Here is a 16642-nt window from a genome sequence, read left to right on the forward strand (position 1 = left end):
CAGTGTCTTGTGTAATGTCCTGTACAGTGTCCTGTACAATGTCCTGTGAAATGCCCTATACAGTGTCCTGTGAAATGCCCTATACAGTGTCCTGTGAAATGCCCTGTACAGTGTCTTGTGAAATGCCCTGTACAGTGTCTTGTGAAATGCCCTGTACAATGTCCTGTGTAATGTCCTGTGTAATGTCCTGTGTAATGTCCTGTGTAATGTCCTGTGTAATGTCCTGTGTAGTGTCCTGTGTAATGTCCTGTGTAATGTCCTGTGTAATGTCCTGTGTAGTGTCCTGTGTAATGTCCTGTGTAATGTCCTGTGTAGTGTCCTGTGTAATGTCCTGTGTAATGTCCTGTGTAGTGTCCTGTGTAGTGTCCTGTGTAATGTCCTGTGAAATGCCCTGTGTAATGTCCTGTACAATGTCCTGTGTAATGTCCTGTGTAATGTCCTGTGTAATGTCCTGTGTAATGTCCTGTGTAGTGTCCTGTGTAATGTCCTGTGTAATGTCCTGTGTAATGTCCTGTGTAATGTCCTGTGTAGTGTCCTGTGTAATGTCCTGTGTAATGTCCTGTGTAATGTCCTGTGTAATGTCCTGTGTAATGTCCTGTGTAATGTCCTGTGTAATGTCCTGTGAAATGCCCTGTGTAATGTCCTGTGTAATGTCCTGTGAAATGCCCTGTACATTGTCCTGTAAACTGTCCAAGTCATATATAGTTTACTCCACAGATGAGGGACTGAAACAAGATGGCGTCGACAGACATGGCGCTCTGCTTCTAACTCCTAAGCAACTTTACAGTATTTTTTTCGCGTGTGTTATTGGCCCAAAACAAACATTTTTTTTTGCTACTTCATACAGCCGGAAATAACTTCTAGATATAAGAGCGGTGGTAACCCTTCCCAGAGGAAACTCTAAACGCCGCCTGCGCTGAAGAGGTATTCCAAGTGGACTTCTAGTCCGACTCAGGAGGCGGGCAAACCATCCACTGCTTCCGAATATATTAGTCGCTAATGTTCAGTCTCTGGACAATAAAATAGACGAGCTTTGGATGAGGATCTCCTTCCAGAGAGACATCGGGGACTGTAACATACTCTGTTTCAAGGAATCATAGCTCTCTCTGGATATGCTGTCCCCATTCATACAGACAGCTAGGATCTCCGTTCATCGCCCAGACAGAAATAAAGAACTCTCTGAATATACTGTCCCCATTCATACAGACAGCTAGGATCTCCGTTCATCGCCCAGACAGGAATAAAGAACTCTCTGAATATACTGTCCCCATTCATACAGACAGCTAGGATCTCCGTTCATCGCCCAGACAGGAATAAAGAACTCCCTGGATATGCTGTCCCCATTCATACAGACAGCTAGGATCTCTGTTCATCGCCCAGACAGGAATAAAGAACTCTCTGAATATACTGTCCCCATTCATACAGACAGCTAGGATCTCCGTTCATCGCCCAGACAGGAATAAAGAACTCTCTGAATATACTGTCCCCATTCATACAGACAGCTAGGATCTCCGTTCATCGCCCAGACAGGAATAAAGAACTCTCTGGATATGCTGTCCCCATTCATACAGACAGCTAGGATCTCCGTTCATCGCCCAGACAGAAATAAAGAACTCTCTGGATATGCTGTCCCCATTCATACAGACAGCTAGGATCTCCGTTCATCGCCCAGACAGGAATAAAGAACTCTCTGGATATACTGTCCCCATTCATACAGACAGCTAGGATCTCCGTTCATCGCCCAGACAGGAATTAAGAACTCTCTGGATATACTGTCCCCATTCATACAGACAGCTAGGATCTCCGTTCATCGCCCAGACAGGAATTAAGAACTCTCTGGATATACTGTCCCCATTCATACAGACAGCTAGGATCTCCGTTCATCGCCCAGACAGGAATTAAGAACTCCCTGGGAAGAAGAAAGGTGGTGGTGTATGTTTCATGATTAACTACTCATGGTGTGATTGTGATAACGTACAGGCACTCGAGTAATTTTGTTCATCCGATCTAGAATACCTCACAATCAAATGTCGACCATATTACCTCCCAAGAGAATTCTCTTCGGTTATAGTCACAGCCGTGTATATTCCCCCTCAAGCTGATACCACGACGGCCACCAAAGAACTACACTGGACTTTATGCAAACTGGAAACCACATATCCTGAGGACGCATTTATTGTAGCTGGGGATTTTAACAAAGCAAATTTGAGGAAAACACTGGACCACTGGTATTTTCTCTTCTGGGCTGCTTACAAGGTCTCAACGTCAACAAAAAGAAGAAGATGATCATGGACTTCAGGAGACAGCAGAGGGTGCATGCCCTTATCCACATTGACAAGACCACAGTGGAGAAGGTGGAGAGCTTCAAGATCCTCGTCGGCGTACACATCACTGACGATCTGAAATGGTCATTTTGAGACTAAATAGATTTTATTCATGTATTATATTAAGTTAAAATAAAAGTGTTCATTGTTTATTCAGTATTGTTGTAATCGCCATTATTACAAATACATATGTAAAAATCATCCGATTGATCGGTATTGGCTTTTTTTGGCCCCAATAATCGGTATCGGTACTCGGTTGACCTCTAGTCACTGGTCAACTCCTCTATCTAGTGGTGGTCACTGGTCTCATCTATCTAGTGGTGGTCACTGGTCTCATCTATCTAGTGGTGGTCACTGGTCTTCCCCTCTGTCTAGTGGTGTTCACCGGTCCTGTCCTCTATCTCAAGTGGTCACTGGTCCTCTCATCTATCGAGTGGTGGTCACTGGTCCTCCTCTGTCTAGTGGAGGCAACTGGTCCTCTCATCTATCTAGTGGTGGTCACTGGTCCTCTCATCTACACAGTGGTGGTCACTGGTCCTCCTCTCTATCTAGTGGTGGTCACTGGTCCTCCCCTCTATCTACTGGTGGTCACTGGTCCTCTCATCTATCTAGTGGTGGTCACTGGTCCTCTCATCTATCTAGTGGTGGTCATTGGTCCTCCCATCTATCTAGTGGTGGTCATTGGTCCTCTCATCTATCTAGTGGTGGTCACTGTGCCTCTCATCTATCTGGTGGTGGTCACTGGTCCTCTCATCTACATAGTGGTGGTCACTGGTCCTCCCCTCTATCTACTGGTGGTTACTTGTCCTCTCATCTATCTAGTGGTGGCCACTGGTCCTCTCATCTACATAGTGGTGTTCACTGGTCCTCCTCTCTATCTAGTGGTGGTCATTGGTCCTCCCATCTATGTAGTGGTGGTCATTGGTCCTCTCATCTATCTAGTGGTGGTCACTGGTCCTCTCATCTACATGGTGGTGTTCACTGGTCCTCCTCTCTATCTAATGGTGGTCACTGGTCCTCATCTATCTAGTGGTGGTCACTGGTCCTGATCTATCTAGTGGTGGTCACTGGTCCTCATCTATCTAGTGTTGGTCACTTGTCCTCTACTCTATCTAGTGGTGGTCACTGGTCCTCTCATCTATCTAGTGGTGGTCACTGGTCCTCTCCTCTATCTAGATGGTAACTGGTAATCTCATCTATCTAGTGGTGGTCATTGGTCCTCTCATCTATCTAGTGGTGGTCACTGGTCCTCTCATCTATCTGGTGGTGGTCACTGGTCCTCTCATCTACATAGTGGTGGTCACTGGTCCTCCTTTCTATCTAGTGGTGGTCACTGGTCCTCCCCTCTATCTACTGGTGGTCACTTGTCCTCTCATCTATCTAGTGGTGGCCACTGGTCCTCTCATCTGTCTAGTGGTGGTCATTGGTCCTCCCATCTATCTAGTGGTGGTCATTGGTCCTCTCATCTATCTAGTGGTGGTCACTGGTCCTCTCATCTACATAGTGGTGTTCACTGGTCCTCCTCTCTATCTAATGGTGGTCACTGGTCCTCATCTATCTAGTGGTGGTCACTGGTCCTGATCTATCTAGTGGTGGTCACTGGTCCTCTCATCTATCTAGTGGTGGTCGCTGGTCCTCTCCTCTATCTAGATGGTAACTGGTAATCTCATCTATCTAGTGGTGGTCACTGGTCCTCTCATCTATCTAGTGGTGGTCACTGGTCCTTTCCTCTATCTAGGTGGTCACTGGTCCTTATCTATCTAGTGGTGGTCACTGGTCCTGATCTATCTAGTGGTGGTCACTGGTCCTCTCATCTATCTAGTGGTGGTCATTGGATCTAGTATCTATCTCATGGTGGTCATTGGACCTAGCATCTATCTCGTGGTGGTCACTGGACCTAGTATCTATCTAGTGGTGGTCATTGGACCTAGTATCTATCTCGTGGTGGTCATTGGACCTAGTATCTATCTAGTGGTGGTCATTGGTCCTAGTATCTATCTAGTGGTGGTCATTGGACCTAGTATCTATCTCGTGGTGGTCATTGGACCTAGTGTCTATCTAGTGGTGGTCACTGGTCCTCATCTATCTTGTGGTGGTCACTGGTCCTCTCATCTGACTCCTTGCTGTCCCCAGTCCACCTGGCCGTGCTGCTGCTCCAGTTTCAACTGTTCTGCCTTATTATTATTCGACCATGCTGGTCATTTATGAACATTTGAACATCTTGGCCATGTTCTGTTATAATCTCTACCCGGCACAGCCAGAAGAGGACTGGCCACCCCACATAGCCTGGTTCCTCTCTAGGTTTCTTCCTAGGTTTTGGCTTTTCTAGGGAGTTTTTCCTAGCCACCGTGCTTCTACACCTGCATTGCTTGCTGTTTGGGGTTTTAGGCTGGGTTTCTGTACAGCACTTTGAGATATCAGCTGATGTACGAAGGGCTATATAAATAAATTTGATTTGATTTGATTTGATTTTGATCTATCTAGTGGTGGTCATTGGACCTAGTATCTATCTAGTTGTGGTCATTGGACCTAGTATCTATCTAGTGGTGAACTATCACAGCGCAGGTGCATTTATACGGAGACTTGATTACACACAGGTGGATTGTATTTATCATCATTAGTCATTTAGGTCAACATTGGATCATTCAGAGATCCTCACTGAACTTCTGGAGAGAGTTTGCTGCACTGAAAGTAAAGGGGCTGAATTCTTTTGCACGCCCAATTTTTCAGTTTTTGATTAGAAAAAAACGTTTGAAATATCCAATAAATGTCGTTCCACTTCATGATTGTGTCCCACTTGTTGTTGATTCTTCACAAAAAAATACAGTTTTATATCTTTATGTTTGAAGCCTGAAATGTGGCAAAAGGTCGCAAAGTTCAAGGGGGCCGAATACTTTCGCAAGGCACTGTATCTAGTGGTGGCCATTGGACCTAGCATCTATCTAGTGGTGGCCATTGGACCTAGTATCTATCTAGTGGTGGTCATTGGACCTAGCATCTATCTAGTGGTGGCCATTGGACCTAGCATCTATCTCGTGGTGGTCATTGGACCTAGCATCTATCTCGTGGTGGTCATTGGACCTAGTATCTATCTACTGGTGGTCATTGGACCTAGTATCTATCTCGTGGTGGTCATTGGACCTAGCATCTATCTAGTGGTGGTCATTGGACCTCGTATCTATCTAATGGTGGCCATTGGACCTAGCATCTATCTCGTGGTGGTCATTGGACCTAGTATCTATCTAGTGGTGGTCATTGGTCCTAGTATCTATCTAATGGTGGTCATTGGAGCTAGCATCTATCTAGTGGTGGTCACTGGTCATCTCATCTATCTAGCGGTGGTCATTGGACCTAGTATGTATCTAGTGGTGGTCATTGGACCTAGTATCTATCTAGTGGTGGTCATTGGTCCTAGTATCTATCTAGTGGTGGTCATTGGTCCTCGCATCTATCTAGTGGTGGTCATTGGACCTAGTATCTATCTAGTGGTGTTCATTGGACCTGGCATCTATCAAGTGGTGGTTATTGGACCGAGTATCTATCTAGTGTTGGTCATTGGTCCTAGCATCTATCTTGTGGTGGTCATTGGACCTAGCATCTATCTAGTGGTGGTCATTGGTCCTAGCATCTATCTAGTGGTGGTCATTGTACCTAGCATCTGTCTAGTGTTGGTCATTGGTCCTAGCATCTATCTCGTGGTGGTCATTGGACCAAGCATCTGTCAAGTGTTGGTCATTGGACCTAGCATCTATCGAGTGATGGTCATTGGACCTAGCATCTATCTGGTGGTGGTTACTTGTCCTAGCACCTACAGTTGAAGTCGGAAGTTTACATACACGTTAGCCAAATACGTTTAAACTCAGTTTTTCACAATTCCTGACATTTAATGCTACTAAAAATGCCCTGTCTTAGGTCGGTTAGGATCACCACTTTATTTTAAGAATGTGAAATTTCAAAATAATAGTAGAGAGAATTATTTATTTCAGCTTTTATGTCTTTCATCACAGAAGGGTCAGAAGTTTACATGCACTCAATTAGTATTTGGTAGCATTGCCTTTAAATTGTTTCACCTGGGTCAAACATTTTGGGTAGCATTCCACAAAATTCCCACAATAAGTTGGGTGAATTTTGGCCCATCCCTCCTGACAGAGCTGGTGTAACTAAGTCAGGTTTGTAGGCCTCCTTGCTCGCACATGCTTTTTCAGTTCTGCTCACAAATTTTCTATGGGATTGAGGTCAGGGCTTTGTGATGGCCACTCCAATACCTTGATATTGTTGTCCTTAAGCCATATTGCCACAACTTTGGAAGTATGCTTGGGGTCTTTGTTCATTTGAAAGACCAATTTTCAGCCAAGCTTTAACTGATGTCTTGAGATGTTGCTTCAATATATCTACATATTTTTTTCTTCCTCACAATGCCATCTATTTTATGAAGTGCATCAGTCCCTCCTGCAGCACATCCTGCAGCACAAGCCTCCCACTTTTTCCTCCAAACATAACAATGGTCATTATGGCCAAACAGTTCTATTTTTGTTTCATCAAACCAGAGGACATTTCTCCAAAAAGTACAATCTTTGTCCCCATGTGCAGTTGCAAACCGTAGTCTGGCTTTTTTATGGTGGTTTTAGAGCAGTGGCTTCATCCTTGCTGAGCGGCCTTTCAGATTATGTCGACATAGGACTCGTTCTACTGTGGATATAGATACTTTTGTACCTGTTTCTGTACCTTTTGTACCTGTACCTTTTGTACCTTCACAAGGTCCTTTGCTGTTGCACTTTTCTCACCAAATAAGTTCATCTCTAGGAGACAGAATGCGTCTTTCCTGAGGGTATGATGTCTGCGTGGTCCCATGGTGTTTATACTTGCAAACTATTGTTTGTACAGATGAACGTAGTACCTTCAGGTGTTTGGAAATTGCTTGGATGAACCAGACTTGTGGAGGTCTACACTTTTTTTCTGAGATCTTGGCTGATTTCTTTTGATTCCCCCATGATGTCAAGCAAAGAAGCAATGAGTTTGAAGGTAGGCCTTGAGATACATCCATAGGTACACCTCCAATTGACTCAAATGATATAAATTAGCCTATCAGAAGCTTCTAAAGCCATGACATAATTTTCTGGAATTTTCAGAGCTGTTTAAAGGCACAGTCAACTTAGTGTATGTAAAATTATGACCGACTGGAATTGTGATACAGTGAATTATAAGTGAAATAATCTGTCTGTAAACAATAGTTGCATAAACAACTTGTGTCATGCACAAAGTAGATGTCCTAACCGACTTGCCAAAACTATAGTTTGTTAACAAAAAAAATGTGTGGAGTGTTTGAAAAACAAGTTTTAATGACTCCATCCTAAGTGTCTGTAAACTTCCATCTTCAACTGTATCTAGTGGTGGTCACAGAACCCTGACTCTACACGCTGACTACCTCAGTACACAGCAACACACCTGGCTCCACTCCAATACACTCTCTATTAAAATACACTCTGTGTCTCAAATGGTACCCTATTTCGTCTCGGTCCTAGTCCCAAGTAATGCCCTACATGTGGAAATGGGACCGCAATTTATTTATTTACCTTTTAGCACGACCAGTAGACACAAATACGTATTTCTATTTCTATTTCTATTTGGTTTGCAGGTGAGAGGTCTCAGCGAAGTGCAGCTGGTGACTATAGTAGTGAATACATTTCGGTAAGCCTGAACTGGACATAACAATGCAGAAGGCTCGGGTTCTGGAACAGTCTGATGTTTCTCAACTTTGACCCTTATGTTGCTGATGTTATGGTCACATCATTGATCATCATAAATGAGCCAAATATACAATCTGAAGGCATAACAATAGCCAGATGCACAGCCGAGCTTGATACTATCTTTGGGACTTGTTACTGTACATAGCTGGTTGCTGGCATCACAAAATGACCTATTGGTGTACGCATATTTAATATTACAAATGTAGATCACCATAAAAATATCACAGTAATGTTCACGAAGACCTTCTGGAATCCATTAGTTGACGAAAACACCTTCAGACCATATCAAGACAAGAAGTGCAGATCGATGAATTAAAACAGATAGTTCAATATTTTTCTTACTTACCCAAAGTCAGATGAACTCATACATACAACGTTTATGTCTCTGCGTGTAGATTGAAGGGAAGTTGGAGGTCGTTTCTGGAGCCGTTGCTAACGCGATCGGATCCCATAGACTTCCAGTCATTACGCTGACGCAGCTGAAGTCGCTGTTACCCTGTTAGCTACATTTCAATGAGAAAATATGTTAGGACACACAGAACACGTTATAAGTGAAGATGAGACAGCCAGTCAACTTGGTCAGAAGCAGTGGAGAAGTAGCTACATCTGAGAATCACCAGGAATGAAATAGGAATTAGGGAAGGAGAATGGAAGGAAGAGTACTGAGGGAAGGAAGAGTTCTGAGGGAAGGAAGGAAGAGTTCTGAGGGAAGGAAGGGTACTGAGGGAAGGAAGGGAACTGAGGGAAGGAAGAGTTCTGAGGAAGGAAGGAAGAGTTCTGAGGAAGGAAGAGTTCTGAGGGAAGGAAGGAAGAGTTCTGAGGGAAGGAAGAGTTCTGAGGGAAGGAAGGAAGAGTTCTGAGGGAAGGAAGAGTTCTGAGGGAAGGAAGAGTACTGAGGGAAGGAAGGGAACTGAGGGAAGGAAGAGTTCTGAGGGAAGGAAGAGTTCTGAGGGAAGGAAGAGTTCTGAGGGAAGGAAGAGTTCTGAGGGAAGGAAGGAAGAGTTCTGAGGGAAGGAAGAGTTCTGAGGGAAGGAATGAAGAGTTCTGAGGGAAGGAAGAGTTCTGAGGGAAGGAAGAGTTCTGAGGGAAGGAAGAGTACTGAGGGATGGAAGAGTACTGAGGGAAGGAAGGGAACTGAGGGAAGGAAGAGGTACTGAGGGAAGGAAGAGTACTGAGGGAAGGAAGGGAACTGAGGGAAGGAGGAGTTCTGAGGGATGGAAGAGTACTGAGGGAAGGAAGGGAACTGAGGGAAGGAGGAGTACTGAGGGATGGAAGAGTACTGAGGGAAGGAAGGGAACTGAGGGAAGGAAGAGGTACTGAGGGAAGGAAGAGTACTGAGGGAAGGAAGGGAACTGAGGGAAGGAGGAGTTCTGAGGGAAGGAAGAGTACTGAGGGGAGGAAGAGTACTGAGGGAAGGAAGGGAACTGAGGGAAGGAGGAGTTCTGAGGGGAGGAAGAGTACTGAGGGAAGGAAGGGAACTGAGGGAAGGAGGAGTTCTGAGGGAAGGAAGAGTACTGAGGGGAGGAAGGGAACTGAGGGAAGGAGGAGTTCTGAGGGAAGGAAGGGAACTGAGGGAAGGAAGAGGTACTGAGGGAAGGAAGAGTACTGAGGGAAGGAAGGGAACTGAGGGAAGGAGGAGTTCTGAGGGAAGGAAGAGTACTGAGGGGAGGAAGAGTACTGAGGGAAGGAAGGGAACTGAGGGAAGGAGGAGTTCTGAGGGGAGGAAGAGTACTGAGGGAAGGAAGGGAACTGAGGGAAGGAGGAGTTCTGAGGGAAGGAAGAGTACTGAGGGGAGGAAGAGTACTGAGGGAAGGAAGGGAACTGAGGGAAGGAGGAGTTCTGAGGGGAGGAAGAGTACTGAGGGAAGGAAGGGAACTGAGGGAAGGAGGAGTTCTGAGGGAAGGAAGAGTACTGAGGGGAGGAAGAGTACTGAGGGAAGGAAGAGTTCTGAGGGAAGGAAGAGTACTGAGGGAAGGAAGAGTACTGAGGGAAGGAAGAGTACTGAGGGAAGGAAGAGTACTGAGGGAAGGAGGAGTTCTGAGGGAAGGAAGAGTACTGAGGGGAGGAAGAGTACTGAGGGAAGGAAGAGTTCTGAGGGAAGGAAGAGTACTGAGGGAGGAAGAGTTCTGAGGGAAGGAAGAGTTCTGAGGGAAGGAAGAGTACTGAGGGGAGGAAGAGTTCTGAGGGAAGGAAGAGTTCTGAGGGAAGGAAGAGTACTGAGGGGAGGAAGAGTTCTGAGGGAAGGAAGAGTTCTGAGGGAAGGAAGAGTCCTGAGGGAAGGAAGAGTACTGAGGGAAGGAAGAGTACTGAGGGAAGGAAGGAAGAGTCCTGAGGGAAGGAGGAGTTCTGAGGGAAGGAAGAGTACTGAGGGAAGGAAGAGTACTGAGGGAAGGAAGAGTACTGAGGGAAGGAAGAGTACTGAGGGAAGGAAGAGTCCTGAGGGAAGGAGGAGTCCTGAGGGAAGGAAGAGTACTGAGGAAGGAAGAGTTCTGAGGGAAGGAAGACTTCTGAGGAAGGAAGAGTCCTGAGGGAAGGAAGAGTACTGAGGGAAGGAAGGAAGAGTCCTGAGGGAAGGAAGGAAAAGTCCTGAGGGAAGGAGGAGTTCTGAGGGAAGGAAGAGTTCTGAGGGAAGGAAGGGAACTGAGGGAAGGAAGGAAGAGTCCTGAGGGAAGGAGGAGTTCTGAGGAAGGAAGAGTTCTGAGGGAAGGAGGAGTTCTGAGGGAAGGAAGGAAGAGTACTGAGGGAAGGAAGAGTTCTGAGGGAAGGAAGAGTTCTGAGGGAAGGAAGAGTCCTGAGGGAAGGAAGAGTACTGAGGGAAGGAAGGAAGAGTCCTGAGGGAAGGAAGGAAGAGTTCTGAGGGAAGGAAGAGTTCTGAGGGAAGGAAGAGTACTGAGGGAAGGAAGGAAGAGTCCTGAGGAAGGAGGAGTTCTGAGGGAAGGAAGAGTTCTGAGGAAGGAGGAGTTCTGAGGGAAGGAAGGAAGAGTTCTGAGGGAAGGAAGAGTACTGAGGGAAGGAAGAGTTCTGAGGGAAGGAAGAGTTCTGAGGGAAGGAAGAGTCCTGAGGGAAGGAAGAGTACTGAGGGAAGGAAGAGTTCTGAGGGAAGGAAGAGTACTGAGGGAAGGAAGAGTACTGAGGGAAGGAAGAGTACTGAGGGAAGGAAGAGTTCTGAGGGAAGGAAGAGTTCTGAGGGAAGGAAGAGTTCTGAGGGAAGGAAGAGTTCTGAGGGAAGGAAGAGGTACTGAGGGAAGGAAGAGTACTGAGGGAAGGAAGAGTACTGAGGGAAGGAAGAGTTCTGAGGGAAGGAAGAGTTCTGAGGAAGGAAGAGTTCTGAGGGAAGGAAGAGTACTGAGGGAAGGAAGAGTACTGAGGGAAGGAGGAGTTCTGAGGGAAGGAAGAGTACTGAGGGAAGGAAGAGTTCTGAGGGAAGGAAGAGTTCTGAGGGAAGGAAGAGTTCTGAGGGAAGGAAGAGTACTGAGGAAGGAAGAGTTCTGAGGGAAGGAAGAGTACTGAGGAAGGAAGAGTTCTGAGGGAAGGAAGAGTCCTGAGGGAAGGAAGAGTACTGAGGGAAGGAATAGTTCTGAGGGAAGGAAGAGTACTGAGGGAAGGAAGAGTACTGAGGGAAGGAAGGAAGTGTCCTGAGGGAAGGAAGGAAGAGTTCTGAGGGATGGAAGGGTACTAACCACCTCCGCTCCCTTTCCCCTCCTCCTCTCCCTCTCCCCTCCCCGCCCCTGACCTTGTCCTCCCCAGCACTCAGTCCTTGCCCTTCACGGCTGAGTTATTACCATAATTACCCAGGAGGCAGGGCAGGACGGCCACACCACGGAGGACGGGTATCTACTGATGTAAAAAGGGCTTTATAAAATAAATGTCATTGAATTTGAAGAGGCCACAACAATGCATTCCAATCGGGCATATATTATAGGTATATGTATTTTATTATAGGTATTTGTATAATATTATAGGAATATGTATTATATTATAGGAATATGTATTATATTATAGGTATTTGTATAATATTATATGAATATGTATTATATTGTAGGAATATGTATTATATTATAGGTATATGTATTATATTATAGGAATATGTATTATATTATAGGAATATGTATTATATTATAGGTATTTGTATTATATTATAGGTATATGTATAATATTATAGGTATATGTATAATATTAAAAGAATATGTATTATATTATAAGAATATGTATTATATGATAGGAATATGTATTATATTATAGGAATATGTATAATATTGTAGGTATATGTATTATATTATAGGTATATGTATAATATTATAGGTATATGTATAATATTGTAGGTATATGTATTATATTATAGGAATATGTATTATATTATAGGTATATTTATTATATTATAGGTATATGTATTATATTATAGGAATATGTATTATATTATAGGAATATGTATAATATTGTAGGTATATGTATTATATTATAGGTATATGTATTATATTATAGGTATTTGTATAATATTATAGGAATATGTATTATATTATAGGTATTTGTATAATATTATAGGAATATGTATTATATTATAGGTATATGTATTATATTATAGGAATATGTATTATATTATAGGAATATGTATTATATTATAGGTATATGTATTATATTATAGGTATATGTATTATATTACAGGTATATGTATTATATTATATTATAGGTATATGTATTATATTATAGGTATATGTGTAATATTATAGGTATATGTATTATATTGTAGGAATATGTATTATATTATAGGTATATGTATTATATGATATTATAGGTATATGTATTATATTATAGGTATATGTATTATATTATAGGTATATGTATTATATTATATTATAGGTATATGTATAATATTATAGGTATATGTATTATATTGTAGGAATATGTATTATATTATAGGTATATGTATTATATTATAGGTATATGTATTATATGATATTATAGGTATATGTATTATATTATAGGTATATGTATTATATTATATTATAGGAATATGTATTATATTATAGGTATATGTATAATATTGCAGGTATATGTGTAATATTATACTTTTCTGCTCTTTTGCACACCAATATCTCTACCTGTACATGACCATCTGGTCATTTATCACTCCAGTGTTAATCTGCTAAATTGTAATTATCCGCCTACCTCCTCATGCCTTTTGCACATAATGTATATAGACTCTCTTTTTTTCTACTGTGTTATTGACTTGTTAATTGTTTACTCCATGTGTAACTCTGTGTTGCCTGTTCACACTGCTTTGCTTTATCTTGGCCAGGTCGCAGTTGCAAATGAGAACTTGTTCTCAAGTAGCCTACCTGGTTAAATAAAGGTGAAAAAAAACGTATTATATTATAGGTATATGCATAATACTGGCTAGGAAAAATATGCCCTTTCCTAAATTAGCCATGAACGGAGATAGAGATTCGGACTTGTGGTTTTACATAATTCTACGTGCTGGTCAATGATTAGAATGGTCCAATCAGTAGTTCATACATTGTGCCCCGGCCTGAGAGGATGGAAGTTCAACATGTAGCTAGATGTAGAAGGCTAATGTTAACTAGCTGGCCTGAGAGGATGGAAGTTTAATATGTAGCTGGATGTAGAAGGCTAATGTTAACTAACCAACATTGACCATAAAGAGAAGTTAGGCTAGCGAGAGAGCAGGTAGCTTAGGACAATAACAAATTAAAGTGTGTAGTGTATGACAAGGTTGTACACCGAATCAGCAGTTATACATTTGTTTTAAACATTACAATACATTCAGAACATATTTAACAACACATTAAGGGTAAACCCTCAGGCCCATACTCTACAACCACATATATACAACACAAAATCCATGTGTACGTGTGTATCTGTCATAATATAATAGAGACATTATAGATCTAGGTGGTCTGCCATAATATAATAGAGACAGTAGATCTAGCTGGTCAGTCAAAATATAATAGAGACAGCAGATCTAGCCGGTCTGTCATAATATAATAGAGACATTAGATCGAGCTGGTCTGTCATTATATAATAGAGACAGTAGATCTAGCTGGTCAGTCAAAATATAATAGAGACAGCAGATCTAGCCGGTCTGTCATAATATAATAGAGACAGTAGATCTAGCTGGTCTGTCATAATATCACAGAAACAGTAGATCTAGCAGGTGTGTCATATTATAATCGAGACAGTAGATTGAGCTGGTCTGTCAAAACATAATAGAGACAGAAGATCTAGCTGGTCTGTCATGTTATAATAGAGACAGTAGATCTAGCTGGTCTGTCACAATATAATAGAGAACGTAGATTTAGCTGGTCTGTCATAATATAATACTGACAGTAGATCTAGCAGGTCTGTCATAATATAATAGAGACAGTAGATCTAGCTGGTCTGTCATATATAATAGCGAAGGTAGATCTAGCTGGTCTGTCATGTTATAATAGAGACAGTAGATCTAGCTGGTCTGTCATAATATATTAGAGACAGTAGATCTAGCTGGTCTGTCAAAATATAATAGAGACAGTAGATCTAGCTGGTGTGTCATAATATAATAGAGACAGTAGATCTAGCGTGTCTGTCATAATCCAATAGTTCTAGCTGGTCTGTCATAATAGAATAGAGACACTAGATCTAGCTGGTCTGTCATAATATCATAGAGACAGTAGATCTAGCTGATCTGTCACAATATAATAGAGACAGCAGATCGAGCCGGTCTGTCATAATATAATAGAGAGAGAAGATCCTGCTGGTTTGTCATAATATAATAGAGACTGTATACTTAGCTGGTCTGTCAAAATCTAATAGAGACAGTAGATCTAGCTGGTCTGTCATAATATAACAGAGACAGTAGATCTAGCTGGTCTGTCATAATATAATAGAGACAGTAGATCTAGCTGGTCTGTCATAATATAACAGAGACAGAAGATCTAGCTGGTCTGTCATATTATAATAGAGACAGTAGATCTAGCTGGTCTGTCATATTATAATAGAGACAGTAGATCTAGTCTGTCTATCATAATATAATAGAGATGGTATATCTAGCTGGTCTGTCATAATATAATAGAGACAGTAGATCTTGCTGTTCTGTCATATTTTAATAGAGACAGTAGATCTAGTCTGTCTATCATAATATAATAGAGATGGTATATCTAGCTGGTCTGTCATAATATAATAGAGACAGTAGATCCAACTGGTCTGTCACATTATCATAGAGACAGTAGATGTAGCTGGTTTGTCATAATATAATAGAGACAGTAGATCTAGCTGGTTTGTCATAATATGATAGAGACAGTATATTTAGCTAGTCTGTCAAAATATAATAGAGACAGCAGATCTAGTCTGTCTATCATAATATAATAGAGATTGTATATCTAGCTGGTCTGTCATAATATAATAGAGACAGTAGATCTAGCTGGTCTGTCATATTATAATATAGACAGTAGATCTAGCTGGTCAGTCAAAATATAATAGAGACAGCAGATCTAGTCTGTCTATCATAATATAATAGAGACAGTGGATCTTGCTGGTCTGTCATAATACAATAGAGACAGTAGATCTAGCTGGTCTGTCATAATATAATAGAGACAGTAGATCAGGCTGGTCTGTCATATATTATAGCGACAGTAGATCTAGCTGGTCTGTCATATTATAAAAGAGACAGAAGATCTATCTGGTTTGTTATAATATAATAGAGACAGTAGATCTAGCTGGTCTGTCATAATCCAATAGATCTAGCTGGTCTGTCATAATATAATACAGACAATAGATAAAGCTGGTCTGTCATAATTGAATAGATCTAGCTGGTCTGCCATAATATAATAGAGACAATAGATCGAGCTGGTCTGTCAAAACATAATGGAGACAGCAGATCGAGCAAGTCTGTCATGTTATAATAGAAACAGTAGATCTAGCTGGTCTGTCACAATATAATAGAGACAGCAGATCTAGCCGGTCTGTCATAATATAATAGAGACAGAAGATCCTGCTGGTTTGTCATACTATAATAGAGACCGTAGATTTAGCTGGTATGTCATAATATAATAGTGACAGTAGATCTAGCTGGTCTGTCATAGTATAATAGACACAGTAGATCTTGTTGGTCTGTCATATATAATAGCGACAGTAGTTCTAGCTGGCCTGTCATGTTGTAATACAGACAGTAGATCGAGCTGGTCTGTCATAATATATTAGAGACAGTGGATCTAGCTGGTCTGTTATAACATAATAGAGACATTAGATCTAGCTGGTTTGTCATAATATAATAGAGACAGTATTATTAGCTGGTCTGTCAAAATATAATAGAGACAATACATCTAGCTGGTCTGTCATAATATAATAGAGACAGTAGATGTAGCTGGTCTGTCATAATATAACAGAGACAGTAGATCTAGCTGGTCTGTCATAATATAATAGAGACAGTAGATCTAGCTGGTCTGTCATAATATAATAGAGACAGTAGATGTAGCTGGTCTGTCATAATATAACAGATACAGTAGATCTAGCTGGTCTGTCATATTATAATAGAGACAGTAGATCTAGCTGGTCAGTCTAAATGTAATAGAGACA

At 41.9% G+C, this 16642-nt stretch overlaps 1 protein-coding gene across 1 annotated transcript; it reads left to right on the top strand.

The window, feature by feature from the left end:
• Nucleotides 1-2282: 2282 nt before the first annotated feature.
• LOC135505678 (uncharacterized) lies at nucleotides 2283-3905 on the top strand. The gene is made up of 3 exons (XM_064924721.1): nucleotides 2283-2381; nucleotides 2732-3295; nucleotides 3501-3905. Exons 1-3 carry the CDS (start codon nucleotides 2283-2285, stop codon nucleotides 3903-3905), a joined length of 1068 nt encoding a protein of 355 aa, XP_064780793.1.
• Nucleotides 3906-16642: the final 12737 nt, after the last annotated feature.

Source organism: Oncorhynchus masou, chromosome 19, assembly GCF_036934945.1.
Source record: "Oncorhynchus masou masou isolate Uvic2021 chromosome 19, UVic_Omas_1.1, whole genome shotgun sequence".
Lineage (NCBI taxonomy): Eukaryota > Metazoa > Chordata > Actinopteri > Salmoniformes > Salmonidae > Oncorhynchus > Oncorhynchus masou.

What these genes read in the sequence shown, in the direction of transcription:
- LOC135505678 (XM_064924721.1), top strand. Translation starts at nt 2,283, where the DNA reads ATGATCATGGACTTCAGGAGACAGCAGAGGGTGCATGCCCTTATCCAC. An exon ending in GCTTCAAGATCCTCGTCGGC is followed by an intron (nt 2,382 to 2,731) that starts GTACACATCACT and finishes CTCTATCTCAAG; the next exon opens with TGGTCACTGGTCCTCTCATC. An exon ending in CTGGTCCTCTCATCTACATG is followed by an intron (nt 3,296 to 3,500) that starts GTGGTGTTCACT and finishes TCCTCTATCTAG; the next exon opens with ATGGTAACTGGTAATCTCAT.